Below are 26,932 nucleotides of genomic sequence, written 5' to 3'. Positions count from 1 at the left end.
AATGAATGAGATCAGACTAGTCAATATGGCTTATTGGTGGAGTTTGCTCACTTGCTGTGGATGCATCATTACCCTGTGCATTCATCAGCACCGGGATGAGCACAATTCAAAGTCTTTGCCTGTACAATATGAAATGACAACCAACCTGCAGCTCCTCAGCTTTCTGCTAAGAACTCCCAGGCCTTTTTGGGTCCTTCTGTTGCTCTGTATCCTTGTCCTGGGCCATCCTGGAAAGTCCTTTGGTGAGTATCATATCCTTCCGTATTAAAGCAAAGCATATTAAGCTGTACCTGCAGAAGTTAAATGAGAAATTGCTGAAAATCATTGACTTCATAACACAGTGACTAATGGTGCGTTTACTACTCCTGTCTTCTGCCTGAAAAAATCAGAGTTGCTCCACTAAGTGGCACAGATGCTCTGCACCTCCACAAGCAGCAGCGATCCTCTTTTGGCTGAATGGTATTTCCAGAGCAAAGCATTTCTCGACTGCATTGAGGCTGTTGAGCCCAGGATCCCTGTAGAAACCAGGGATATTTCAAAGTAACTGCAAGCACCATATTCAAAGTGGGTACTCAAAAAGGTGTACTGTATTGCCTGACACATCTCTGCATCAAGCAGTAACTTACACTGGCACAAAAGGAATAAGGTTTCATGGTTGGAAACTGCATTGAACTGAAATCTGAGAGCTTTACCATTCCTTTCCAGCTCTGGCGTGAATTCCCTAGGCGGCCCAAGGCACCTTCATCTCCCTGGGGTTCAGTTTGCCATCTGTACAACTGGGTTAGCATCTCCTGCTCCTTCTTACACCCCTTTTATCTTTGTCTACATTAACGTTAAATACAGATGGGCTTGTTTGTGTGCAGGAACAGTGCAAAACAGGGGGCACGACCGTGAAAGTGCCGCTCATTTGGGGAAGGTCTGCAGGGAAAGACGTGAGCTCGGAGGGGCAGGCGCAGGGCAGGACGCACGGATGGAGGGATGCGCACACAGGGAGCGGGGGTGCCTGCAGGGAGGGACACGCTCCTCGCGGGCCGGGCGCTTACCCGCCACCCGAGCCAGCCCCGAGCCAGCCCCGCACCGCGCCCGCCGCAGCAGCGCCCGGCCCGGCCCCTCGCGGCGGGGAGGCGGGGGCGGCTCCCCCGCCCGGCCGCAGCGCTGCCCCCGGCCCGGCCCGGCGCCGCCGCGGGGCTGCGGGGCGGGCTCCCCCCGCGCCCGCCTCCGCCCGCCCCCCGCGCGGGGCTGCAGCGGGCAGCGCGGGGCGCCGCAGCCTGCGGGCGGCCGCCGTGCCCGCCGCCGCCGCCCCGCACGAGAGGGCGCCGCGTGGGGCCCGGGGTGCCATGGAGGAGCCGCCACCGCCGCCCGCCTGATCCCCGAGGCCGCCGGCACCGAGACAAAGAGCGGGGCTGCGGCCGCGCCCGCCCGGTGAGTGCCGCGGGGGACCGGGACGGGCGGGGGGCTCCGTCTTGCGCTGCGGGCGGCGTCCCGGGGGTAGGTCTCGGTCCCGCTGCTAGCCCTGCCTGACACGCCTGAGCACCCCTTTCACCATTCAAGCGCGGACACCCTCGTCCGCCACTCCGCCAAGCCCGGCGCACCTAAAGCATCCTCAAGCCCGGCCACCCTGAGCCCAGACTGCCCTCCCGGCCCAGACACACGCCGTGCACCCCCAGCTCCCCCGTTCCTTGCCGAACGATTCTGCGCCCACTGCCCAAACCTGCCGGAGGACTCTGAGCGCCCCCACGTCACCCCGAGCACCCCCATCACCCCGAACGCCCCCGCACGCACCACAGGGCACAATCCGCTCGTCCTAAAGCCTCCCCCACCCCGCCCCTGTGCCCGACCGCCCAAACACAGCTCCCCGCCCCGGGCACCCCCGCCCTGGACACTGTCCCTCCGCGCCCAACACCTCCCGCAACCTGCCCCATTCCTGCACAACCACAGCCCAAGCCCAGGCACCCCCGGTGCAGACCCCGCCGCCCCTTCCCAGCCGCTCCTCGCCCCTGCCCGGGGACACAAAGGGGTCTGTGCGCCCGCTGTCCGCCCGCTCACCCGCCGCCGCTCTCTGCCCCGCAGGCCGAGCCATGGTGGAGCCGCCGGCCGAGCCTCCCCCGCAGCCCTGCCCGGCGCCCGGGGGGCAGGGGGAGAGCCGGCCCGTCCTGGAGAGCAGTCGCCGCTGCTGCACCTGGACCTGTACAACTTCGACTGCGCGGCGGCGGAGGGCAGCCGGTACGTGCTGACCAGCCCGCGGTCGCTGGAGGCCTGCGCCCGCTGCGCCGTGCGGCCCGTGGAGCTGCTGCCGCGGGCGCTGGGGACCTGCTGAGAGAGGCGCCCGGCCGCTCCATGCGGGTGGCCGCCGGCCTCTACGAGGCCTACGAGCGGGAGCGGCGCCGCAAGCTGCAGCAGTGCCGGGAGGAGCGGGAGAGGATTATCCGAGAGGAGAAGAGGCGGATCCTCGCGCCCCTCGGCAGCCTGCCGCCTTCCCCCGCCGCCCGCGTCTCCTCCCGGGCTGCGGCCGCAGCTGCGGGCGGGCCCCGGACCTATGGCGGGGGGAAGGCCAGGGCATCGAGGGGTGCCAAGGGCAAGAGCCACTCCCTGGACTCGCTGCAGAAGCGCCGCGAGGGTAGTTGGGGCAAGACCTCTTCGGAGTCGGGCGCTTCGTCGTCCTACAGCGGGGAGAGCCTGCGGGAGCGCGGGGGCAAGGTGGGCGGCCGGGTCGGGGGGTAGCCGTCGCCAACGGGGCCCTGATGGGGCGCAGCTTCAGCCTGGGCGACCTCAGCCACTCACCACAGACTGCCCAGAGAGTCGAGAGGATCGTCAGGGAGGTGAAGAGGAAGAAGGGCCTCTCAGAGGTGCCTGAGAGAGACAAGAAGATCGCAGCGCTGATGATTGCCAAGCACCAGGAGGCCAACCTCCTGCGGGAGCAGCGGCAGGCAGCCCATCTGCAGTGGGACAGCCAGCGGCGCCTGGCTGAGCAGCGGAAGGAGCAGGAGGAGAAGGAGAAGCAGAGGGCTCTCCTGCAGGGTCAGCGGATGTGGGAGAGCCAGGTGGAGAAGCGGCGAGGGAGACTGAACCAGGAGCAGGAGGAAGCCGCCCTGCTGAAGCAGAGGCAGCTCCTGGTGTGTGAGGAGAGGTGGCGGGAGCAAGCAGAGAAGCAGGAGCGGCTGCGGAGGGAGAAGCTGGAGAGGGCCATCAAGGAGGACAAGCAGAAAAAGCTCCATCAAGAGCTCAGCCTGAAGGCAAAGGAGGAGGTCAAGAAGGAGCACCAGGAGCGAGAGGAGCAGCTCCTGCAAGAGAAGCTGTCCACAGCTGCACAGAAGAGGCTGAGGAAGGAGGTGCAGTTGCAGAAGGAGAAGAGACTGTTCAACCAAGCAGAGAAGCTGAAGCACGAGGCCTTGCTCAAGGAACTGGCCAAGCAAGAGGCAGAAGAGAAGGAAATGCTGAAGGCATCCCTGAAGATGAGTTTGACAAAGGCTCAGGAGAACTATGAGCAGCTTGTGGAGAAGAGAAACCAGGAGCTGAGGGAAAAGGCCAGGCGTGAGGACATGCAGATCCAGAGAGCTAAACTGGCAGCAGAGAAGAAGGAAAGAGAGCAGAAGGAGCACTTGGAAGCACTGGCTAGAGAGACAGAGAGAAAGCTCCAGCATGCTGCCCAGGTGGCTGAAGAGGCTGTTCAAGAAAAAGCTCGCAAAGTGGTCTTGAGCCGTCTGGAAAAGGAAAAAGTGCAGAAAATGAACAAGCAAAAGGTGGAACAGTATGAGGACTTACGGCGCAGGGAAATTCTCCTCTCTATAGAGAGGAAGCTGGAGAGAAGTGAGCAGATCTTCAAGGAGAAGAAGACTGTCTTAGAAAATGCCAGGTCTGTTGCTCGAGCATCATTCCATGTCCGGGAAAAGGTGCGGGAGGAGACAAATGTGCGTACCTTTGACAAGATGGCCTTCGAAGCAGAACTGCATGCTCACCTTAGTAAGAAATGAAAGATCTTGCCATGGATGAGTGAGGATCCACCACTGCTTGTCCATCTTAATGTGACAGAAAGCTCCTCGGCATGAACATTTAAAAAACAATGAAAATCAACACCCACCCTAATTTCTTATTTTGGGGGAGCAGGGTACCGCACAAAAATGTGGCAGCTATTTCACATACTGTTTTAAATAGATTTTTCGTTCTGGGTGTGTTTTAAAGACTGACCTCAGTCATCTTTATAGAGAGGAAGCAAGTTTTTGTGTCCTCCAACCCACAAGCACATGCATTTTCTCAGAGAGGGCTGCAAAATCTGCTTGAAGCCTCTGAGTTACTGATTGTTTACACCAGAGATGACTACAGCTGCACTTTCCATCTGGAAATGCAAACAGAGGTTTCTGACTACTAGAGCCTGCTGAATAAGAACTAAAACCCCCCAAGCTGATTCTGCCTGGAGTGATGGGTTAAAGTTACGGGACTGCATTTTCAAAGCTGCTCCACTCCCATTCTGAAGGTGAGGAAGGCTGGAGTACAGAATGCCATATGCACTGCGTGCCCCTTGGCTGCCGCTGGTACCGAGCTAGGGAAAGCGCAGATGAAGGCCATGTAAGCAGACATCATGATCAGAGCTGGGAAGAAGCTGTCTGAAAGTGCTCACAAACACAATTTTGTTTTTGCTGTTTGTAACTCTTACCCCTCCCAGGTATCTTCATCACTCCATCTCCGTTCCAAGTTTCTCTTACAAACATCTGTAGAATTCCTTCTTTTCTTTTGGAGGAGGGAGAAAAGGAGAGAAATTAGTGGACAGTCCACAAACTGACAAGCACCCACACAAGCTACTTGTTCATTAAGTTAAAAAAATGGAGGAACCTGTGGAGTCTGGATTTTGGGGGAAAATAGGGAGGTCACTTGTGAGTGGAAATCACCACCCTCAGGAATTCTCAGAACTCAAGAAGACCCTCGGCCACCCTATCCAATTTGCCCTATCTTGAGCAGGAGGTTGGACCAGATATCCTCCAGAGTTCCCTTCCAACCTTACAGTTCTCCTGAGCTGCATACAATGAGACATCCACCCAGCTCTTATCATTGTCTACTGATCAGGGCAGCATTTCTCTGTCCACTGGTGCTAAGAGTTGTATTCTTATACAGAGCACAAGAAAGAGTAGATGCACAAAATAAGGTACATTACAGATTCTCTTAGGTGAGGATCATGTCTTTTTTATAAGAGTTAACTCAAAACTGTTTAGAGGGAACTGAGTCCTTCTGCAATTAAGTACACCAGAAATGTGAAAAGCCTACCTGTGCCCTGTGCACAGCATTCAAGTACAACAGTGTTCTGCTCCAGGTTTCCACATTTACTCTTTGTTGAGTTGGAGTTGCAAGCACACATCCAAAGCAGTCACTTTGCTTTTCTTTTTCTGGCTCTGGGCAGCATCAGCTCTCTGTTCCACCATCCGTGACGCCATATTGGATTGCTCTGGTGATAGCAGTCAGATCTGGAGCATGGAGGAGAAGCAGCAAGAACAGACAGGATCTTGTTTCTTTGCAGATGTCTCTGACGTACAACACAGTAGAAGAGAAAACCAGAAGAAGGTTGACATATGGCACAGACATGCAGTCTCGCATGCGTAGATTTCTGGTAGAAATTACCAGAATTTCCCAGGAGGTAACAGCAGGTCAAAACCCTCCTAGAAGGCTTTAAAGAAGGTGTTAAACGAACAGTAATGGCAACAATAGACCAAATACACCTTGGTGCCCTGCAAGGCTAGAGACATTACACAAACAGTGTTGAAAATGAAGAAGTAGGTATTTTTTTTATTTTTATAGAACTTGCTCTTCTTTGAGTAATGGTACAATTGGTGGTGTTAAGGGCAGGCAGCATGAAAGTAGGAATTAGGGCACCTGAGCAATGTTTGCTCTGTCAGCCATTGGCTCACTGTGTAATGCCAGGCAAGTCCCCAGAGGCTGGACTTGCTCCTATTGATTTAAACAGAAGCGGAGTTCGGCTCTTGGGGTTGCTGGGACTCACAGGAATTAGTAAGACTTGGCTTGGCAAAGCACTTCAAAGACTTTGAACAAATGTTGCTTACAAAGCACAAAGTAATATTTATTTATTTATTTATTTATTTATTTATTTGAGTGGTTATCAAAGTAAAACATCCCTTGGTGAAAAGCATTAATTAACACCAAAATCTGGTAGCTGTGGAAAGGACAGCTGCATTACTGTTTCCAGCAAGGGGGCTGTCCCCTCACCCTCGTCCTCAAAGCAGCAATTAGAACAATGAAACAAATCCTGCTGTAACACTGGACAAGGTCCTTGAAAACACACAGACTTCTCCACATGTTGTCCATGCCGCAGTGATCTATGTGTGCCCTTGTAGCGGCAAAGACCTAGAAAAGAGATGGCCGGTCGCCCAAATCCAACCAGTGCAAAACTGCCCTTGCTCTCTGTACTAGAGTTGGGATAAAACCTGCGGTGACTCCAGCATAGCCAATGTTTGATCTGGTTTGTAGCCTTTGGGGCTGCAGAGAAAGCCTGCCAGCATGGATATGAGGGCTTTTGCTTCCTGTGTCATTGCACTGTGGTTGAAATTCACTGCTGGGTTCATTTAGCAGAGGGGAAAATGGGGAGAGCTGGGAAACAGCAGAAAGAAGGCAAAGAGTGCTGGGTGAATGAGCAGGCAGCCTCTAACTGGAGCAGTATTTTTACCCATAAGCTCTACTGCAATCTACCTGAAGACCATCCAAACCTCCCTCTGACAAGGGCATTCCCAGACTGAGAACATTCTGCAGCCCAGGAGACACATCTTGGCCACTGACTGTAATTACACCTGGGGTCCATCTCTTGCTGCTTACTGAGTTTGACAGCTTGGGGCTACAGCTGACCTAATCAACACAAACCTACATGATGGTAATTGGACTGGCAAACTAGTGTTCCTATACTGTGCAGTGTACAGCTGAAGTTTTGAATGTGCAATCTGAGAAAAAATATTTTTTTTTTCAAAAGACATTAATCTGTGTATGGATATTTTTTATTTCTCTTGTAGTTTAAGTCCAAATTCTGTGAAATTCAGTTGAGTTTATGAGTTTAAAATTGCAGCATGGAAAATTTAAGTCAGCAATTTGGGTGAGAGGTATTTCTTGGGTCTGCTTATGCTTCTGTTTTTTTGAGAAGGAATTCTGCTGCTGGATTTCTGTAGGAACAGAAATTAAACCCTGGGTCACACATCAAAAGTATGGCCCTTTTAGATAGGGCTTATTTGGTGTTTTTGCTGTTGAGCTGCAGGCTAGGGAGAACTAAAAATCAAAGCAAGCAACATGGAGGAGAAGCACTTAGAAGACTAAGGAGCAGTTTCTTTTGGCCGAGCTCTGGAGGAATTTTGGAACACAATGGAACACATTTTGCATGTTCAGAATCTGTCTTGTTTATGTGGATTGTCTAGTTTTTAACTGCAGCTAGGCTGAAACTGGAGCCCTTCAGTGCCAGATAGAGTGCCACCAATCTTATCTGCATGCTTCCTCTTCACACAAAATTAATCACTAAAACACAAATCTCTCTGTCAAGGTTGAATTTGGCAGATATGTTGAAAAGCTATTAGGAGGAACAGCTACAACACCACTAGTTAATATTTTACAAGGTAAATTTGAAGCCAGTTTATATAAATTCTTTCATCACATGAATAAGAGGGATGCGAGGATTAGATTTCTCGCCTTGGTTACCTACTGTTTTTCTCTTAGGATGCTTATGGAGCTCTGGGATAACTCTGTGCTAAAATTTCTTCAATACCAGGGAAATTCTGTTCACTAAACAAACGCTGAATATGCAGTGCTCACAGGTTTGAGAGGGGACTTAGTTTGATGTGCATGTCTTTATTAAGCCAAGGCTGGACAGGGAGATGTGGGAAATACAGAATTTGCAATACATAGTCAGCCAGGCTTATCATATCCTACCCGAGGATGGCTTCTCATTGCTTCAGTTGTTGCATCCAAGAAAGACTTGCGTTCAGCTGTGGGCGTTCTTCTCCTGCTGGCAAAGACAAAAATGTAATAGTTGAAATGCCATTTTGAACATGGTTTTTTGGTTTGGGCTTTTTTTGGTTGGGGTTTTGTTTTAAAGAAGATGCAGGGAAATGTAAGGATGAGATACAAAGCTAGTTAGATGCAGTTTATTATGAATGGTAACTGTGTCTTCACACATAGTTCTGCTCTGTGGGCCTGGGACTGTGCTGATGCTTAGTAGAGCAGCCACTACATCCAGGAGAGCAGGGGTGCTCTGGGAAGTGCTCTGTGATCTGTTCTCACATCACACAGCCTTCCTTCAAAGCAATCAAATGTAAGCTCTAATGCTTTGCTGAGTCAAGCTCCCAGGGAATTTAGTTTGTTAGGATTGGACTTAGCCTTCATAGTTGTAAAAGAAGGCTGTCGTAGGCAAAGAAGAGGAAGACACTGGCTTAGCCCTTCTGGAAATCAGCCCCGAGACAGCTGCTTTGCAGCACAGCTCAGGGATGTTATGGTGTGAGCTGACGGAGCCCTAATACAACTGCTTGTGGGAGTGCAGCCCCACCAGTTCTTGGCAAGCAAGTAGCACCCACTGTAAAGAGCCAGTATGGAGGCTCAGTAAGAAAATCATAATGCTTCTGGCTTCTAGGCAGGCAGCAGCTCTTGCCTCCTTTTTGGTGAGATACTACTAGGTGATGTTTTGAAGAGAAAACACTGGGAAGAAGAGAAAAATTACAAAGCTCTTGCACACAAGACACCTGGAAACAAATTCTCCATTCATAAATTCATCCATAGAGAGCATCCAGCGCTCTGGGGATCCCAGCCTTCAGAGCCTTCATAATGGAATATGCCCCACATCCCACATGCATCTTAGGACAGACATGAAAAAAATACAGTTCTAGGTCTGACTTCTTTGTCCTTAGCCCGTTCTTTGAGCATGCATCTTTACTGTGAAACATTACCTTGTTTTTGTAAGATTCTAGTCTGAAAGGACCCAAGTCTTTCTCTGGTAACTTTGCCCTTGCCTCCTGCATCTCTGCCATTCAGCAAGGAATCCTCTGCATTACAAAACCACTCTGGCAGTAAGAATCATCCTGTATTACAAAACTGAACTGCCAGTGCTATTTTGTTCTTACGTGCTTTACACAGCTCCCTGCATCTAATCTCAGGACCTGGCTGTGAGGTAAACTAGTTATCGCCCCCAGCCTAAGTACAAGCAAACTGAAGCAGAAAGAACTGATGTGATTTGCCCCAGGCCATGTTGGCCTCCCTGATCTAGCTGGAGCTCTCACTCATGTTCTCCCTAAGCCCCGAGCACTCCTCTAATTAACCTCTCCTGGTTCCAGTGGAGGGATATTTCCCTGAGCCCCTGCTGTGGCAGCTCCCCTGACTCCTGATCTGCAGCTGATACTTCATTGAGGATAGAGGTTTTAAGCCATGACTTCTGGACATTGCCCCCAAACCCTGAAACACTTTTAAATGGGGGGCCTGAAGGTTAGATAAGGCTGCACTGGGAGCCCAGGACAGGGGCAGAGTGAGAGGAAGGTGCATTGGCAGAAATGGGCAGGAGCTACAGATGGAAATGCTAAATGAGTGAGTAAACATGGACTGAGCATCCTTATACCATCCTGGATAGCTAGAATCACTTAGATCTCTATGCATGACAGCATACAGTAACACTTTCTTTCAGCACATTAAAGTTTTGGGGCCCAGTTCATCCCATTAGTTTCCTCTCTAGGGCAGCAGAGTTATTACAGGAGTGAATACAGCCTAGATATATTAAACTTTTCATTATTTATGTAAATCACAGTGGCTTGGCAGAGCTTATGCTTTCAAGAGCTTGGTGGAAATTTCCTCCTGCCTGAGCAGTACCCAGGCAGTGGGATGGGAGGGTCACATATCAGTTGATATTTTTAGACTGGGTGACAAATTTGTCAATACCCTGGTGCTGGACACTGTGTTCCTGGATGTTTACAAAGCAGCATCTGCTTAAGCAGCTCAGTGCAGCTGAGAGGAAGAGCAGCTGGCACAGAAGTACCTTGTCAGACAGCAAGCTAAACAGTGGGGAGTAAGAGATTTGGCTCTTTGTCTGTTGGGTGCTACTGGGAATGTTTTGGTTTGTAGGAGGGTGATGTGATAATTTAGTCTCTTTTTTAATCACCTCCAAAGTAAGCTGTGCTATTTTTGGCAATTATTTAAAGATTTGTAAGAGACTGGAAAATAAATGAGGAAGGGAGTACAAAACACAGATGTGTAGGTAAAGCTGGAAGCCATTTTCCTTTCCCTCCTGAAAGAAGCCAGCAGGTGAGAGTTTTTTTAAGTGCCCCGTTGCATGCAATTTCTTAGACCGTAGGAGGGGACCACTCTGTTCACAAGCTTTTCTACTTACACACCTGTCTCCTGTACATGCTGACAAGGCAGGCTTCATGTTTACCTCCCAGCAACAGCTATTTCTTCAGATTTCAAGGAGAAGGTGAGATCCATGAGCAGGCACTATTTTCACTGTAGAGGGACCACTACACAGCCATGCGGGGGGTCCACATCTGAAATGAACCCTGATGGAAGAGTGGTACTGTGTTCTCATCAAGGAATTTCAGCAGCCCTCATCCAGACATTGTAGGAGCCTCTGCACCATTTTCAGCTCCCACCTGAAGCTGTCAAGCTGTCCTTGTTTCCTAGTTTGATTCTGAGGCTCCTGCTCCCATTGCCTGCAGCTAGGTACCTGGGGAGCTGACCACAGGGTGCAGCCAAGTCTCCACTTGTCTGCAGAGGCTTTAAGAAAACTAATTTGCCCTGCTCTTCCTTAAACTGGGACATCTGTACACAAGCAACTACAGGAACTGTCTGAATCTGGGCTTTGGGTGGCGTAGATTGAAAACCTACAGAAGAACTGTGATGTTGTGGCATAGCAAAGGGATGCTACTGTTTTATTTTTAGTTATCAACACTGCTGCTAATTTGCTTCCCTTGCATTGCTTTCCCAGACAGTACCATGAATGGGGCAAGCATTAACAGCCCCAGAGGAAGTTGTTAGCTGTTGCCCTCCCTGCTTACACCAGTGCTTGGCATGGGAAGCAGTGTCTCTTCTTGCCCAAGAGGGAGGCTTTCCTTTCTGCAGTCATCATCACGTCATGCACAGGTGCTCTGGGGACAGGCTGGCATCCTAAGATTCATCTATCCTATCACCACTGTCACAAGCTTCTCCTTATGACCTGCCAGTAAATTCATGTCTAGCTCATGTAGGTCAGCATGACCTGTCATGACAGGAATTTTAGATATGTTGTAACAGCTGTAAGTCATGATGTTGCTTTTTCTCTTATCAGTTTTACCTACTGCTGCTCAGGAGGAAGTAAAGCCAGGGAGGATTGTTTCAGTAAACCAGAGGTGACACGCCTGCTCTCAGAAAATGCTAGGCAAGCTGAGGGCTTCAGGGCTTTATACAATGCTAGAGCACCTGACATCTTAGGTTAGCTGTAAATAACTCCATATCACTTTTCATGGTAGCTGTCACTCCAACTTACATCTCTTGGGTGCTGTGAGTCCTAATATTTTCCAGGCAGAAGGCACTCTGTCTTGTAACAGAAGTTTTCTGCAATTCCTACAATATTTCAAAGAACCTGCACAATCTGTTTGCAGAATCGGGTATTTCAATGCATTTTACTTACAGTTCCATCAAAAAAATTGTAGAAGTAGAGATTCCTGAAGGCAATGATGTTCACACCCAGAGCTACTGTCCTCTCTAAGTATCTCTGATCAGACTGCACTGTGCTACTCCAAGAGATTTCCTGCAGCTCCTGCCATCTCTGGGAAACTGCAGATCCCTCCCTGCAAAGACACTGTACTATAATGTAGATGCCACATGATTCAGTCACAGCCTGCGAGTCCCCAGATGCACAGAAAATTTGCTGTAAGCTACCAGGGGAGTTTCTGCAGAGTCTCCTGGAATCCGCAGGGCCCCTTCCGCGCATTCTGACGCCGGTGCTGTATCAACTCCCATGCTGTACAGTACCTGCTGACCCAGTAATGCTGTCTGAGTCCTCTCCATGGCAACGCACTGCAGTGTCCTCAGATACAGGGAGGCATCCTGCAAGCAGGCAAGGTTGGCCAGGGACTCAATGTATCAGATGTATTGAGAATAATTTTAGCGTAGGTTTTTTTCTGTGGGGAAATTTGAGGCACAAATGCAAAGGGAGAAAATTTCTCCCCAGAGGAAATGAAAGAATGTGTGAAGAAGAAAGAAATAACAAAATGAGTTATTCATATATCCTTAAAATCATAGGAGACATGGTTTATATGTCTCATGCAACAGATTTACATGGCCAAGCAGTTTCACACATTTTAGATACCCCCAGGGAATGAAGAATGGTGGAAAGTACTTAAAACCTCAGGTAAGAAAGGAATTACGTTTTCCAGCAAGGGTTGGGGTTGGCCAGAGTGGAAAATTGTAGAAAAACTGTTCTAGACATCTCCAACTTTGATGGCTCTCATACCACTACAGCAAAGAAACTAGTCCTGAATGCATGGTGGGAGTAAGGATGGAAAAGAGAAGCCTGGGGTAAGCACATAGAGGACTTAAACAAATGTATGATGAATTGTGAATTTTTTTAGGTCTCCTACCTGTTGAAGGCTCCTCCATTACAGTAGCAGAGAAATGCCTTCTGGAGCACCCCAACCTAGTGGCTTCCTCTACTGCAGGCCTGCATGGGTGCTGCCCCAGGCATCTGTCAGGCAGCAGCCCACAATGTAAGGAAGGAGCCTGAGCTTAACCACCACCCTTTGGGCTCTAGGGCAGCAGCCAAGCGTGACCAGGGTTCTCCTGTGAAGCAGAGGGTGATGAGGAGCACTTCTTTTAGTATTTGAATCTGGGCTGGCAGTGAAAGGATTTTACCGTGTGTCAGTGGTAGGATCAGGAGGATGAGCTAAGAAGAGGTATGTATCTCAAGACCACAGGATGAAGAAGCACACTGTTTTAATTCTGCTTTTTTTGGAGGGGGGGCTGAATTGGGGTTTTTTTGGTTGGGTTTTTTGGTTGGTTTTGTTCTGTTTGTTTTCTTTTTCTTTTAAAGTTGTTCCATTTTTTCTTCCTTAAAGACCAAATTTAATGTCGAACTGCCAGAGTTTGCCAGAGACCCACAGCATGCCCATAGTCCAGTTCTCATTAGGGAACTGGATTGCTGGCTGCCAGTGTTTCCCAAAGACCAGATTCATCCCCGCCTTTATTTGTAAGCAACCATTTCGATTTAGTCACCAGACCCGGGATCAGTTCCTGCCTGCTAATGTCAATTGCCCAAGGGCAAGCGCATGGTGGCAACTAGCACATTCCTGTGTCCAACAGAGGTGGCGCCACAGCCAGAGGTAAAATGAGGCTGGGGCTGTTTCCAGAGAGAGCAGGGACCTTCTGAAAGGGAAAAGCCAGATTAAAGGGGAATCATAATCCTTAACTATGCAGTGACAGCCTGGGAAGAGAGGATTGCTCAAAAACCCCAAGGGTCTTCCCACTAGAATGGTGGTGCCTCACTGCTGGCAAGCTGGATGTGGGCTCATGTGTCCATCTTCTCCTTCTCTGGCAGGAGCAAGAAACAGAATTACAGCAAAAAGCAGGGGACAGAAGTCTGGCTGTGGGGATGAAACCTCCTAGGTGAGACCCTGTCAGTCAAAGCTCGCCCCGAATTCACTTGCAGACAGAACCCTAAATACCACTAGAAGAGTGAGCTTCAACCCTCAGTTTGTACAACCTGAAACCTGGTCATGCACCCATGCTCTGATGCATTTGCTGCACTTGCTTGGATATAAGGCAGGCTGGTGGGGCTTTCCAGCATGCCAGCTGCATGCTTTACAGCCATCTCCCAGCCACAGCTTTGAAGCAGCGGGAAAGGTTGTAGCTCATTCTTTCCCAGTTCAAATCAGCAGGATTAGTTGTTTATTCAGGAGTCCCTTCCCCCATCGACAGAGTGAAGGCAAAATAATTATAAACCTTCTTTCTATGTATGCCAGCTAGCAGACAGGATCAGTACGCAAAGGGACTCCCTGATTTCTGACATGCCTAAGCCCTCAGACGACTGTGGGGTTTTTGCACCATATGGCTCTATCACTTGACAAAATAGTGCCCTAGATAGGCTGGTTGTTTTCCAGTCTGCCACCAAATTAACTTAGGAGGATGGGCACACACAGCCACAGTTTCTGCATTGTTGCCACCATTTCTGAGGTCTCCAGACCTATTGGAAGCCACTGTATTTTTGCAGCCCCTTCTGCCCCCACTCCAGGAGCAGCTACCAAAGGGATTAAACACGGCATGTTATCTACTGCAGTGGCTTAATCACTAAGCAAAGCACTCATCCCCTGACCACAAGGTCAGGGAATTATCTTCCTGACAGATAACGCAGCCAAGGCTTGGAACAAAATGAGGAGCTGAACTGTCATTGCAAGTCCACAGGCCACAGCATTATTGCTGTTTCTGGGGAAGTAATGCTGCTAAGATGCTATGAAAGTGCAGCGTGACTCTTCCCACCTGCCCCAAAATGTCTTTTGGTGTCCGGGGAAGATAAACACAGCAAAAATGGTATTCAGTTTTGGGTACATACATCCTCCTCTCTTAAACACCCCTTATTCCAAACCTGTCCCTCTGCGAGCAAAAGGTTCTGATGGTTGGATGTTTTTGGCACCATGTACTAAAGAGACTGAAGAACTAACTGAACACTACGACTGGGCCAGAAGAGAAGTGACCTTGGGAGAAACATAATGTATCTAGAAATGCAGTTTCAGATGGCATAGGTTCTACACATCAGTTTCAGCAGAAGGTGGGAAGTCTTATTCCTGTGTAAGCTGGCCTGTTGGGGCAGAGCTGCAGGGCTGGCAGGCAATGGCACTGCACGGCAATGGGCTGCAATAGGGCAACTCACACCAATGGAGGGAAAAGTTCTTCCTTTGAGATTTAGAGAGCCCAGGTCTGCTGCCACCATAAAAGAGTGAGGAAAAATCCTGACACAGAGAGTTACAAAGCGAGCTTGTTACTAGGCACTAGCACAGGGCATCAGCTCCCACAGCATTGCTCTGAGTGCCTCAGGAGCCTCTGCACAGAGCCAGGGAGGATGAGCCACGGTCTCCTGCCTGGTGGCTGCCAAGAGCAGCACCTTTTCATGGAAGGGGAAGGTGTAAACTGAGATTACAGAAAAAGGCTGACAAGGTGAGGCTCTCTACCCAAAGCTGGGTAATACAAATAGCTTGCAGCTCTCCAGGTGACTCCTTCATGGTCACATATATGACAGGAATTCCAGAGGAGGAATCCACATCTCTACAAGAGTCTAGGTCCCAAAGACCCTGATTGAAATTACACAAGTGCTAAATCTTTCTTGTTGAGCCTTTCAAAAGCAGCTAAGCAATCAAACAAAATCTTCTCACCTCTCTCAGCACATCTTGCCTTTTGCAGCCCAGCTGCTCCCTGAAGGCCCCGGTTGTTACCATTTGTCTGTGAAACATTCACACCCTGCCAAGTCCGTGTGCCTTACCTGTGAACAGCAAGGGCCACACTGCAGCCAGAGGCGCTGCTCTTCTCCGTCTTCCCACCAGGAGATGCTTCCTGCAGCACTGGTGTGGAATGTGAGAGAAACAGCTCCCACCTTAAAGCACAAGAATAACACAGGTTAGCAAATTTCACTCTTCTTCAGCTACAAATCAAAAATAAAAACGTTTCTTATTACTTTAGCTCAAAACATGAAGGGTCTGATTGCCTCTGAGATGTCTGTCTCTATTAATTTTGGTGGATCCTCCAGAGAGCTCACAGAGGTTGTATGCATGCTGTTCATCCTCCTGGGGCAGGGCACAGACATCAGAGCCCTTGCCATACACCCACCTCCAACCTAACAGCTGAGGCAAGCAGAGACACAGGCAGAGTAAGTAACCTGCCTGCCCTGCAAGGGGCCTGGATGAGCTAGCTGCAAATAAAGGTCCTTTTTCCCCATCTCTTATCTCAGGCAAAGGAGACAACACCCCACAGTGCTCTATGTGGAAAACAGAGCACTAATAAAGCTTTAGATTTTTCACTCAACTGCTGCTCCTTGGCTCCCCTCACTTTCCCACCTGCATTTCTCTGTGCCTTTGGGGAAATCTGACATTACGTATTCTTCTATATTGTTCTTAACTAGGAAAAAAAAGAGTCCCCTTCCATTAAGTGACTCTCAAGAGTAGAGACAGGGACATGCATTGAGAGCTATCTGCCTTACAGTCTGCCAGGGGCCTTCTCAGTGTCTCTCCCATGGCCACTGTCCCTGCAGCCCCAGGATCTGCAGAAAGCACAGTCCGAGCCTCAGTATTACTTTGTCCATAGCAGAAGGCTGCACAACCCCTTCAGAAAAACCACATCTCTTTTCTAGAGCATGTAAAGGAAAGGACCCCTTTTAACCATGTGGAAATCAAGTACCTGCCATGTGTGTGCTTCTTTCCACAAGGATGTGGCTGGGTACGCAACCCAGGGCTTGTTCTGACCAAGCAACAAAGTGCCCCCAGAAAGGGAAATGGCTACGCAGGTTCACCGGGTCAGCTGGGGAATGGCATGAGCTGCTTTCTCCTCCCATGGAGCTCCAGCCTGGCACCTCTACTTACTAGTTTTTCCATTTCATTGAGTTTCACCTCCTCCCTACAAGTAGACTTTACTCATGACTTCTCTACATTTCTACCATGCTCCAGATGAGAGCATGGCCACCAAGAACAGGACCATCTCTTCCAGAGGATTCACCAACCTTCAGCCTCCAAAGATTATAGCAACTAGCCCGGATAACAATTCACCTTCCCCCAAAAATGGTCCATATACATTTAGATAAAAATAGTTCTTGGAAAATGTATGTAATTAAATATAGCCCCTCCAGTAGTAAGTCTTAAGGGCCTGGGACAGCAACTGCTTTCCTTCTTCTTCCCATGAGTTGTATCAGATCCTGCCTGCTGTGGGAGATGGGCTCCCTCCCACCAAGCACCCCAGTTCCTCTGCTTCCCCTTGCTCAGGCACTGCCAGCTGGGTTTGCCAGGTTTCCCTTGGGAACTCCTCTGCCTTCTGGCTCTCAGTGCGCAGCCAAGCCATGGAAGCCTGCTAGCCCAGGTGCTCCACAGCCAGCTGCTGCTCCTGAATACCTCCTGGAGGATCTGTGCTGGGTGTGTGTAGGAATGTGTTGGTCCAGGCAGCAGTTAATGCAGGGGGGGAAATCCCCAGTGTATGCCAGAGATGACATGCTGCAGATCCTGTCCCCAAGCCTTTTTCACCATAGATTAAGAATGGCACTAAATTTCACCCTGTGGTAAGTAGGTGAAACGTACTTGTCTGTGGCAAGCAGAAGAGATTAGAGCTTGTTTTCAATAAATCTCTGAAGATTAAGGAGAAAGGAGATTCCATAAAGTAAAATCTGATTTGTCTTTGGCACAGCTGTCCATCTAAAGATGAGTACCGACATCCCACTTCTGTACAATTCACATTTCTCCACACACAGCCTCCAGAAAGTGAGCTGAAGTCATGGCTTTACTACTGTAACTAGCATCCATAACATGGCAGGCTGTGGTATCAGGGCTGTGGGGATGGCAAATACTGAACCATTTCTCCTTAGAAAGGAGACAGGATTAATTTCATGTTACCTTGGGGACTAACACCCTGCCGTGGCGCAGAGAAAAAGATGAATATACTCCCGTCTGTCCTACTGTCTTCTGACCTTATACAGCACAGCCTCCTTCTTCCATAATTGATGTCTCCTGCTGCAGAAGCAGCCACAGCTTCTGATTCTCTGGCTATCCCATTACAGCAGTAGTAAGCGCAAGCCCATTATTCTGCAAAACAATTCAAATTAATTCAGAGCCTTAAACCAGGAAATCTTTCTTTATAACACCACCTCTCCCTTGCTGCACTGCAGCTGCAAGAACTCAGCAGCTCCATCCCTCCATTTTCCCCATGAGCCCACTGTCTGGGACACACATACCATCTCCTCCAAGGAAACAGTTTCTTGTTTTCTTTTTACTGACATTCAGAGATACTTAAAACATCCCCAATGCATGTTAGAGGGATGTCTTTCCAGGGCTCTTAGGATATAGCTCAGTCTGTTAAATCATGTGGATAGGAAAGTGTTGAGGAAATTTCTGGCACACCAGCTGTCTGACCTGACTTATTTACATGATGCTAGAGCTAGGAAATGCACTAGTTTTATGGCCCTTGTGATTTGAGGCTGTTTATCCAGGGAAAGGCAGCAGCAAGGAAAAGGGCACATCAGGCTTTCGATGTGCTTAGCTTCAGAAAAACTACGTTAGCATCGAGCCTCGTGCACCAGCCCCTGCTCTGGGACTGGCTGCCTGCCCCCTTCCCCAGCCTGGGAGCTGCATTCCCAGCTGTGATCACAGACACTGCCACCACCGACCCTCATCCAGGGCAGCTGCAAAGATGCTCAGCTGCCTGTCTTGAGCACGTTGCTGAAAGACTTGGAAAAGCTGAGGCCACAGTTGACCTTGCAGCTGCAGAGTGGAGGTACAGACATGTCCCTAATGCAGGATTAACAGGCTGTTGTCCTTGCCAGGGCTGTTTGCCCATGCATGGCTTTCTCTGTGGGTCTGGCAGTGCAGCTACAGTAGAGAGAGAGAGCCTCCAGGGCCACCTTCAGTCACAGAGCTCACCAGGCTTCATCTGAAGGCAAAACTTTCCGGTCTGCTCTCTGCCTGTGAGGAAAAATCGGAAATTACTTTTAGACAAATTATTTTCAGGGAAAACAATAAAAATAAAAATGAAAAACCCGATTATGAAGTATTCCTTTGGATAGATGTCGAACTCCTCTGAGTGAAGGTCCAGTGGAGGGGATGGGTTCCTCTGCCTGCCTCTCACCCCTGTGAAACACACTGGGACAGGATCTGGCACACAGACTCTGAAATGGCTCACGCTGCATGTCTGAGGCGAGGGGACACCTGGCACCACCCTGCCCAGCTCTGTACCCACACGTGGCCCACAGCCCCATGTGAGGTGGGCTGTGAAGAAGGGACAGAAGGTGCCTGGTTAAGAGCCCGGGGTGTTCGCTGCCCATCACTGTGCATTTTCTGCATGAAACGCTCAAGTCGGAAGGACTTCGGAGCAGGATGAATAATATTTCTAGACAGGAAGGCAGTGTTACAAAAAAAGCATGAGCAGCTATGAGGGCGTGTGTCACCTCCTTTGCACTCCAAGGAGAGCTGCTCCCCCATCTCCACCATGGCAGAACTGTCCTCCCACTGTTTCTAGGTGCCACAAAGCACACTGGGGCTAAGCTAACTTCCACCTTGGGGAGACAGTCCTAGCTAGCCAAAGAGGAATAAACAGAAGGCTGAGGGAGCAGCCTGGAGGGGAAGGTGAGGGAAAGCCAGCTTGCAATCCTGCTCAAAGCTAGGGAGAGCTGGATAGACAGGAAGGGGTATACACTCACAGTGTAAAGCAGTATTTGTTTGCTAGCTTTGTGACCCTCTTCAAGTACAGACAGGATGGAAACTCCTGGTGTGAGCAGTGCACCAGAACCAAGACCCAGAAGCATATTTCAGGTCTGTCTCCTCCTGTCTTCAGGACACTTCATTCTGTTGCAAGGGTTCTATCCACAGCAGCTATTCTTTGCTTCCCTACTAGGCCTGTTCTTTCTTTCCCATTCACCTGGAAAGCAACTGTTCTGTCTTGCCCTTCTCTGCTCCCCTGGTCTGGGAATGAAGCAGAGCCCACACACAGCTCCCCTGGCAGCTAGGCTCTGAATCCTCTCTGCACTTCGGAGCTGAACCAGGTGCTTATAGCAGAGCACTGTGGGGGCCGGGGTCAGGAGACGCTCTTCTCCCTTTAGGAAGGGAATGGAATAGCTCCCACCCCTGTTCCCAGTAACCTTTCCTAAGGCCGGCTCACTAATTTGCTTCCATCCATTCTGCTGCTAAAAGCTTGGGGGCAGGGTGTGCCCCAGTATGCTGGAATCCAACAGGCCTGAGGCGGCGGCAGCAGCTCCAGCTGTGGGCACGGGGCTCTCTGCTCCTGGGTGGCAGCAGAGCTGCAAGCTGAGCCCGTGCCCACTTGCAAGGCGAAGCCAAAGTCTCCCATGATGTGGAGACGCTGTGAGTGTGTCGGGAAGGGTGTCATGCACAACATCCTTTGGGGTATCCAGGTCTGAGGGTGCTCCCTGGAGCCACAGCCACCACCACTGTTTCTGAACAAGGCTGTAACTCAGCAGCAGTTGGTCACAGCTGGGGGCATTTTCTGTGTGGTGAGCAGCCATCAAAACTAATTCTGTGCCAGCACCAGGAGCCAGCCATATGCTAAAAGTGGACTTAGTGAGCACACTCTCTTCTAGCTCCTTCAGCATCAGCCGGGGCAAGGGACTAAAACATCTCCTCAAACAAATTCATTTTCCCGTACTGCAAGCTGGCTTCAAGCTTCAAATACAGTGTATCCCGCTACTCCCCCTTATCCAAGCTTGATATATGTGATAAGCACACTTATTTTACCCATCTGTGATACCTCTGAATGGCTGAGAATTTTCTGTCCTCGTTTTGAAGCCCACGTTCCCCCTACACAGGCAGGAAAGATAGAATGTGCAGGCAGAGGTTTCTTTTAATCTAAAATAAGTTCCACAGTGAACCACACTTGATCTGTATTTGTGTAAGGGAGGAAACCATTGCAAGAGAAATTAAGGAGAAGGAGCAGAAGCAGAAAGAAAAACATTTTCTGCCTTCACTGCCATTCCTCACATCCCTCCATGAATTGCAGCATCTCTCTGAAATACCACACACTTGATCAGAGAGGGATCTAGAGGGCTGCTGCTCCAGGCTAGAAGAGTTTCTGAACATCCAAATCCCTTGAGAGTTGCAGGAATTTCCAATCTCTTCCAGTCCGTGTTTAGATACCCAAAACCTTTCCAGCACCAAAAGATTGACTTCTGCTCCCCTGAGCAGCCTCTGCATAAACACAGCTACCCACAAAGAATAACTGTAGGCCATGTCCCTGCATCACAGGGATCATATTCCTGCAGCACAGGGCATGCCTCATCTAAACTGGGGAGAGAGAAGAGGCCTTAGCTGCAGACCCCTTTTCTCTGAGCACCTGGGGCTGGACCCCTTGCTCGGACTCAGTAAGCTTTTTGCTTACCAGGAAATCGAACAGCTGTCTTTAGGTCATGGAAATGCGCTTGCCATACCACACACTTTGTTTTTGAAACACACCCACTGAAGGTCGGCAGTACTCCAGCTTTTAGTCACACCTGCTTTCAATCTCATTCCTCTTGAAGCCTCCTCACCTTCCCGTCACCTGCAACAAGCATATGTGGTGAGCCTTTGGCAGGATCAGGAAAGAAAAGGAGAAATTAAAACAGTGGCTACTCCCAGGCAAGTTACAATCCCATCAATCTCTGGCAATCTTTGCATTAAAAGCCTGCTCCTCTACTTTGCTACAAAAGCCACAGCATTCCCACCTTCTTGCTCTGTCATTTTTATTGCTGGTAACATTAGTGCACCTAAAAGCACAGCCCATCTCTGCTACCCAGGGACCTTGAATGCTTTGTGAACTGTCCCAAAGACAGAGTTCTGCCAAACATGCTGTTGCCCTGGTCGTGGCCGTGCTTTCAGCAGTGACTGACACAAGCCTCCAGCCATATGCCATCAAGGCTGAGATCCAACACCTCTTTTGAGCAGGGCCTAATTCCACTGCAGGAAGTCAGTTTTCTCACACCCACCAAAACAGCTTGTTTTTGAGCCTCCTTATTAACACAGAAATGCCAAAAATATTAATTCCTGTTTTGCAGAACTTAGAAAAAAAACCCCGCAACAAAAAACAGAACCTGTTTTCCTCATGTCGGAGAGGCAGGGGCTGCATCTCCTGTGGGCAGCCACTGATGTGTGGAGGAACAGGAAAACAGGAGCTTTCTCCCACCCCAGAATTAATGATGAAGAAACCAATGAGAAGAGCAGCTCTAGGAGAGGACATATTCCTCCACTCTTGGGTGGTTTCCACAGAGAGGTTTGAGGCAGGGGTGCAGTCAAGAAGAACTCAAGGGTAAGCAGAGTTCACTTAGTATTTTAAGGAATGCAAAGTTTGCACTTTTCAGGAAACAGCAAAATAAGAGCACATGACCTTGCTATTTATTACAACACCTCTGAGTTAGCAAAAGGTGCCTTTGTTACCCCCACAAAACAGCCTTTATCATTTTTCTTCCTCTGAAGTGCCAGATCTGCCAACACTGAAAAAACTCCAAAATCTGTATGCTGGTTCAAGCACTACAGTGTATCCTGCAGAGCAGGAAGGACTCACAGACCTGAGTGAGTATTCCATTGGATCTTTCTGCGTTTTGGCTATGGGGTTAAGCTTGCAGTAAGAAGTAAGTGTTACTTAATACAGAAAAAGGGATGTTAATGCACAGAAAGACACTGCAGGTTGTTCAACAAACCATATGCAGTGGCTGAACTCACAGTGACCATCACCCCAACAGGCCACCTCAGACCCAGCTCTCAGGTGACTCACTACACAATTCCTCTGGCTTGGTCGTTTCACCCTTTCAAAGCCATGCTCAGACTAGGTGGGTAAAAAATGGTACACGGACTAGGTGAAAAACTGCAGAGTTGTCCTTGTGCATGAGGAAGAAGATGCCAGAATTAATGTGTCCTTCAGAGGCACACCAGCACCAAGGAGCACCAAGTGTCCAGGCAAAGCCCCTGCCTTGGACAAGACTTTTAGAGCATGGTCACTTTCCTGGGTGCAAACTCCTCCTTAGATACAACATGAGCCAGCTTCTGTCCCTCTAAGAACCACAAAAAGTGACTGCACTGAAAACTATTCAAAACAGGCTGTTCCCATGGAAATCTCTCATTTTATTTCCATAGAGATACACTAATATTACACTAAGTCCTAAGCAGAAAGCCTACCTACTATCTGGAGCTAAAAAAAAAAGCCATACTTTGTAGCTGAAAACTGCTACCAGCCTGTGTCACTTGTGTGCCATGCACAGCAACGCACAACACACACCAGCAACCATTTACCCTTTATTATTGACTTCTGACCCCAAGGGCAATTTCCATTTCTTATCCACTTCCTCTGCTTTAGAGGCAGCACAGATTGAGGGCAGCAGGGCTAGGGCTGCCTTCCTTTCTCTGCCATTTACTTCTGTGCAAGAGCAAAGCCTTGGGGCAGTGGGCACCAGGGGAGCTGCGAAACCCCTGTCCTTCAGCAGGAACCACGCTTCTTCACTAGGGACTGAAACATCCGTGCATCTTGCATGGAGAATGATGTTAACCCTTAAACCAGTTAATTGAACCTTTAACAGGAGCCATCCTTCACATTGTGAAAGTAGCCAAGACAATGCAGAGGAGAATCAGCGGGCTTTACATTTGGCAGTGTCTCTGACAGGAACAACAGGGAAAGTCTTCAGAGGGCAAAGAAGTTCCCAGCTATTACCCAGAAGGTGGAGGTGGTGGAAGAATGGCCACGGGCTTTTCAGAGCCAGTCTAGCTGTTCTGCAACTCCTGAAGTGAAACCTTAAAGGTGCAAACCATCCTACATTTTCTTCTATCCTCAGACACAAGAGAACAAGTTAGAGAACTCTCCTCCGTGGAGGAAGTTATTACCTCGTTCCTAGTTTTCCCAGCAGGAGAAAACAATCTAGGATTACTGGTGGAGGTTATTTGAACAGAGGTGAGTTGCTCCCTTAAGCCATCTTCCTGGTACTGCATTGCGTTAAAAATACACAGAGAACATTGAAATCAGTAATTTCTGTGTCCTTTGAAAGGAGACAGTCACTTAATGAGGATGCTGTGGTGCACAGACATAGCTCCATGCTGACTCTGCCAGGGAAATTACAGGGCAGTAGATTCCTATGCAGCAGGGAATGACTGAAGGAAAGCACCTCCTCACAGGTGGCCCGGAGCACATCTTGCTGGTTACCCACAGAGTTGTTCACTGTCTTCAGGTAAGCAAGTGGGAGCTTTCTTGAGATTCTGCTTTAATTTTATACACAATGTAAAAGTGGAAGTGGGTAGCAAGGCTGACAGCTTTTTACATACAGCCAGTCCTTCTGAGAGGTGATGTTTAGCACGTAACACAACTCAGTGAAGCGGAGGAACTGCGCTGGAAGTAAATGAGAGTGTCACAATTGAACTCCTGCAGAGACAATTTAATGTCATTTTGGTGACAGTGTATCAAGAACACACGGGAATTCATTCTTGTGTCAGCATAACTTTTATTTATTGCTGTCAATATGCACAGTAAAGGAAGACCTGATGTGGCTACCTCCTGCATACAATACTTCTGAAGAGTCTGATATTGTGGCTGTGATGATAATAGAACAAAAATGCTGTATTTGCAGGCCACAGGGTGATTCTCCTAACTGCCTGAATTACAGATACATTCCCTAGCTATCCTTTATTCCATCCATTCCAGCATCACATAATATAGACCTTGTAACTGGAAAATAGCTAGAGATTGTTTGGGAACAGCAAAAAGGGAAAAACCATTTCTGTATTGCTTTATCACAGCCCTTCAGCCTTGTAGGAGCAAGAATTCATTTGCAGCTTTCTAGTGTATAAACACAAGTAGATAAACCACAGAAGGATCAGGTATGCTAAGGAAGGATGGAAATAATCTTCTCCTAGCTTATCGCCTGTTATCACAAAAACATCACCCTCCACAACTGGATCCCCTGATTGGATGAAACCTCCCAATGTCTGGCAGAAGGTTATTAGTCAGTAACTGATTGAAATGGGAAGTACCGTCTGTGCTTTCAAAGCTTTTCCTCTGGTCACACCGGAGTGATTCCATCCAGGAGCATCACACCGTCACAGGATGCTCCTCCACCCAGCACCAATCCCTTGTGCTGGCTGGTAAGCCAGGGCTTGCTTCCCAGCCTCATCCTAGACTTCTCCCTAGGAACAACACTAAAGTGGTAGGGAATTATGTAGGTGACCAGAAGCCAAAGGCTGTGAGTGGACACTGTCACAATCCAAATGGGACAGTAGCAAGCAACTACCCGTGTGTCACTGGACATGCACAATACCCAGGAGTCCTGATGCCATGAAAGGTACAGTAAATCTGCACTTTAAGACCCTCTAACTGTACTTCTGCTGCTAACTTTATTCACCTTTGTATTGTCTATTTCTTTATTTCCCAATTAATACACAGGAGAAAACAGGGCGTTACTCTGAGTGTGCTTATCCTGTGCTCTGTAAGCACCAGGCAGTGCATGGGTAATTGTTAGCCAGCTGCTCACTTAAATAGGTGGGAGAGGCTGCAAGGGGTTCCACAACAAAGTGACTCCTCTCCTGTACCACACAAGATGACCACATGCAGGGCAAATTCTCCCATTTGATAAGCACGTGGTGAGCAATTGGGAGGGCTCAGAGGCTGGTGAAAAGCTCTCCTCTAACAGGCTGTTCACAGCACTGCTCCCAATCCAGCTTTGACTTGACAGAGGTCCCAGTTTGACCAAGACAGCCTGGATTGCAATTAAGAGGACTGGTAGAGAGCAGTACAAAGCCTCAGTGACAGGCTATTCACTGCAGCACATACAGAGATGACTTCCTCCACTTCCACAGCCCTGACAGCTTGCTGCTGACGTTGTTTAATTCTATAAGTGGTCGCGGGTTTTGTTGCTGGACAGTCCTCACCCTCCTGCCCTCTAACTTGTTTTACAGAGGTGTTGAGGAAGGCATCAGAATTGAGTCACAGGCTTCTTCACGCTGATGAATAAATAGCCAGCAGATAACACCTTCCCTAGGACATATTCCCCTGTTCTGACACAGCTAGATGTGCAAAAAATGTGCAAAGGTGGCCCCGGAATGTTCTGTCAACACAACACAACCCCCCCTCCAGCTTGCATCTATGCCACTGTGTTACCTATAAGCTCTTCTCTGTACATGATCCTCCTTGGACCCAAATCCACAGCATCCTCCTGTTGTCTTCACCTTGTGTTGCTGCTGTTGGCTTGAAATGATGTAGCATCAAGACAAAAAGTTTGCCCTTGTGTTTGATACTTTAACCTGTGCTTGGGAGGCTGGGACTGGTGCAGTCTTCAGGAAATGTGCCCCTCCAAAGTGCTGAAGGACTGAGGGTGTGCAGCGAGCCATCTCCTAGAGAGGATCAGGCAGAGCAGGGTGAGCTCTGTTCAGCTGAGGAGATTACACTAGCTGGAACATAGGCTGCTAAAGGCTTCCTCAGAAGCACTTGGTGTTTGGCAGACAGACTAGACAGGCAAGGAAAGAAGAGGCACTTCCTAAACTACGGTCTCTGGTTCACTCTAACACTGACTGTGGCATCTTGGCAAAATGTGGCTTAATGTAAGCAGCTGAAGCAAACGGGTCTGGAGTGATCAGCAGAGAAGGTCTGCCAAGTACAGGGAGCACTCAAACTAAAGCAAAGCCAATAACTGAAGGGATTGCCTACACACAGCTCTCCTCCACCTTCCCCACCAAATGCCAAACCTCCCTTCTGAGCCTAGTGCCCAAGGCTGTAACTTTTGTGGAGCTGAATGGCAAGTTGATCTCAGAAGCCCCCTCCCAAGAAGAGTCACTTTTTGTCCCCTGAAGCAGAATCCTTTTGCGACCTCATGATTTGATAGATAGTTTTCCTAAAGCGCTGGTCTCGGCTCAGTCTTTTGGCTGCTTCTTTCAGCTCCTCAATGTTTTCAGCTTCTGCATGCGAGAAGATGAAGGACTGGGACTGTTTCACTGAAACAAGAACAGCACAGAAAGGTCAGCACTCTCCATCAGGGACGCATACTGAAGATAAAGCCTCACTAGAGTTCACGAGCCATGTGACCAACATGACTGAGCCTAACTCAGTCTGTGATTAGGCATTCTGATGAAGTCATATTTAAGTATGTTTTTTTTAACGGCCCAGGACCATCACAGAAGTTTAGCTTTCAACATATATAAAGAAATGGGCAACAATTACACAGGCTCAGTGCCTGCTCTCTGAGAAAGGAAGCTCCAAGTAGTGCTGTAGCTCCATTCTGCTACTAAGGAACATGAAATACAAA

At 49.0% G+C, this 26,932-nt stretch overlaps 3 protein-coding genes across 9 annotated transcripts in view; 1 reads left to right on the top strand and 2 right to left on the bottom strand.

Moving 5' to 3' along the window:
• The window catches only part of SUSD6 (sushi domain containing 6), a 93,182-nt gene extending 91,011 nt beyond the window's left edge, over positions 1 to 2,171 (bottom strand). For 2 of the 4 annotated variants that reach the window (XM_039552020.1, XM_039552021.1), the window contains exons 1-2: positions 2,047 to 2,149; positions 146 to 290 (exon numbers count right to left, since the gene is read on the bottom strand). The gene's annotated coding sequence lies outside the window, so the exon portion shown is untranslated. Of the gene's footprint in view, positions 1 to 145; positions 1,006 to 2,046 lie in introns of those variants that run through there. The other 2 variants (XM_039552022.1, XM_010390521.4) reach the window with 2 other exon arrangements.
• CCDC177 (coiled-coil domain containing 177) lies at positions 1,354 to 8,031 on the top strand. The gene is given in 5 exon segments (XM_039552018.1): positions 1,354 to 1,422; positions 2,071 to 2,133; positions 2,136 to 2,306; positions 2,309 to 2,718; positions 2,721 to 8,031. Coding segments are annotated over 4 exon segments (1,887 nt in total). The 5' UTR covers positions 1,354 to 1,422; positions 2,071 to 2,078; the 3' UTR covers positions 3,972 to 8,031.
• A 16,091-nt stretch (positions 8,032 to 24,122) lies between these two features.
• PLEKHD1 (pleckstrin homology and coiled-coil domain containing D1) overlaps positions 24,123 to 26,932 on the bottom strand; it is a 38,637-nt gene continuing 35,827 nt past the window's right edge. For 3 of the 4 annotated variants that reach the window (XM_039552019.1, XM_020584045.2, XM_020584047.2), the window contains one exon: positions 24,123 to 26,621. In XM_039552019.1, the coding sequence (XP_039407953.1) occupies positions 26,461 to 26,621 (161 nt within the window). In that variant the 3' untranslated portion in view covers positions 24,123 to 26,460. The remainder of the gene's footprint in view (positions 26,622 to 26,932) is intronic. The other variant, XM_020584046.2, reaches the window with a different exon arrangement.

The sequence above is a fragment of the Corvus cornix genome, chromosome 5 (genome assembly GCF_000738735.6).
Source record: "Corvus cornix cornix isolate S_Up_H32 chromosome 5, ASM73873v5, whole genome shotgun sequence".
In the NCBI taxonomy this organism is placed as follows: Eukaryota; Metazoa; Chordata; class Aves; order Passeriformes; family Corvidae; genus Corvus; species Corvus cornix.
This window is presented reverse-complemented; position numbering and strand designations above follow the sequence as displayed.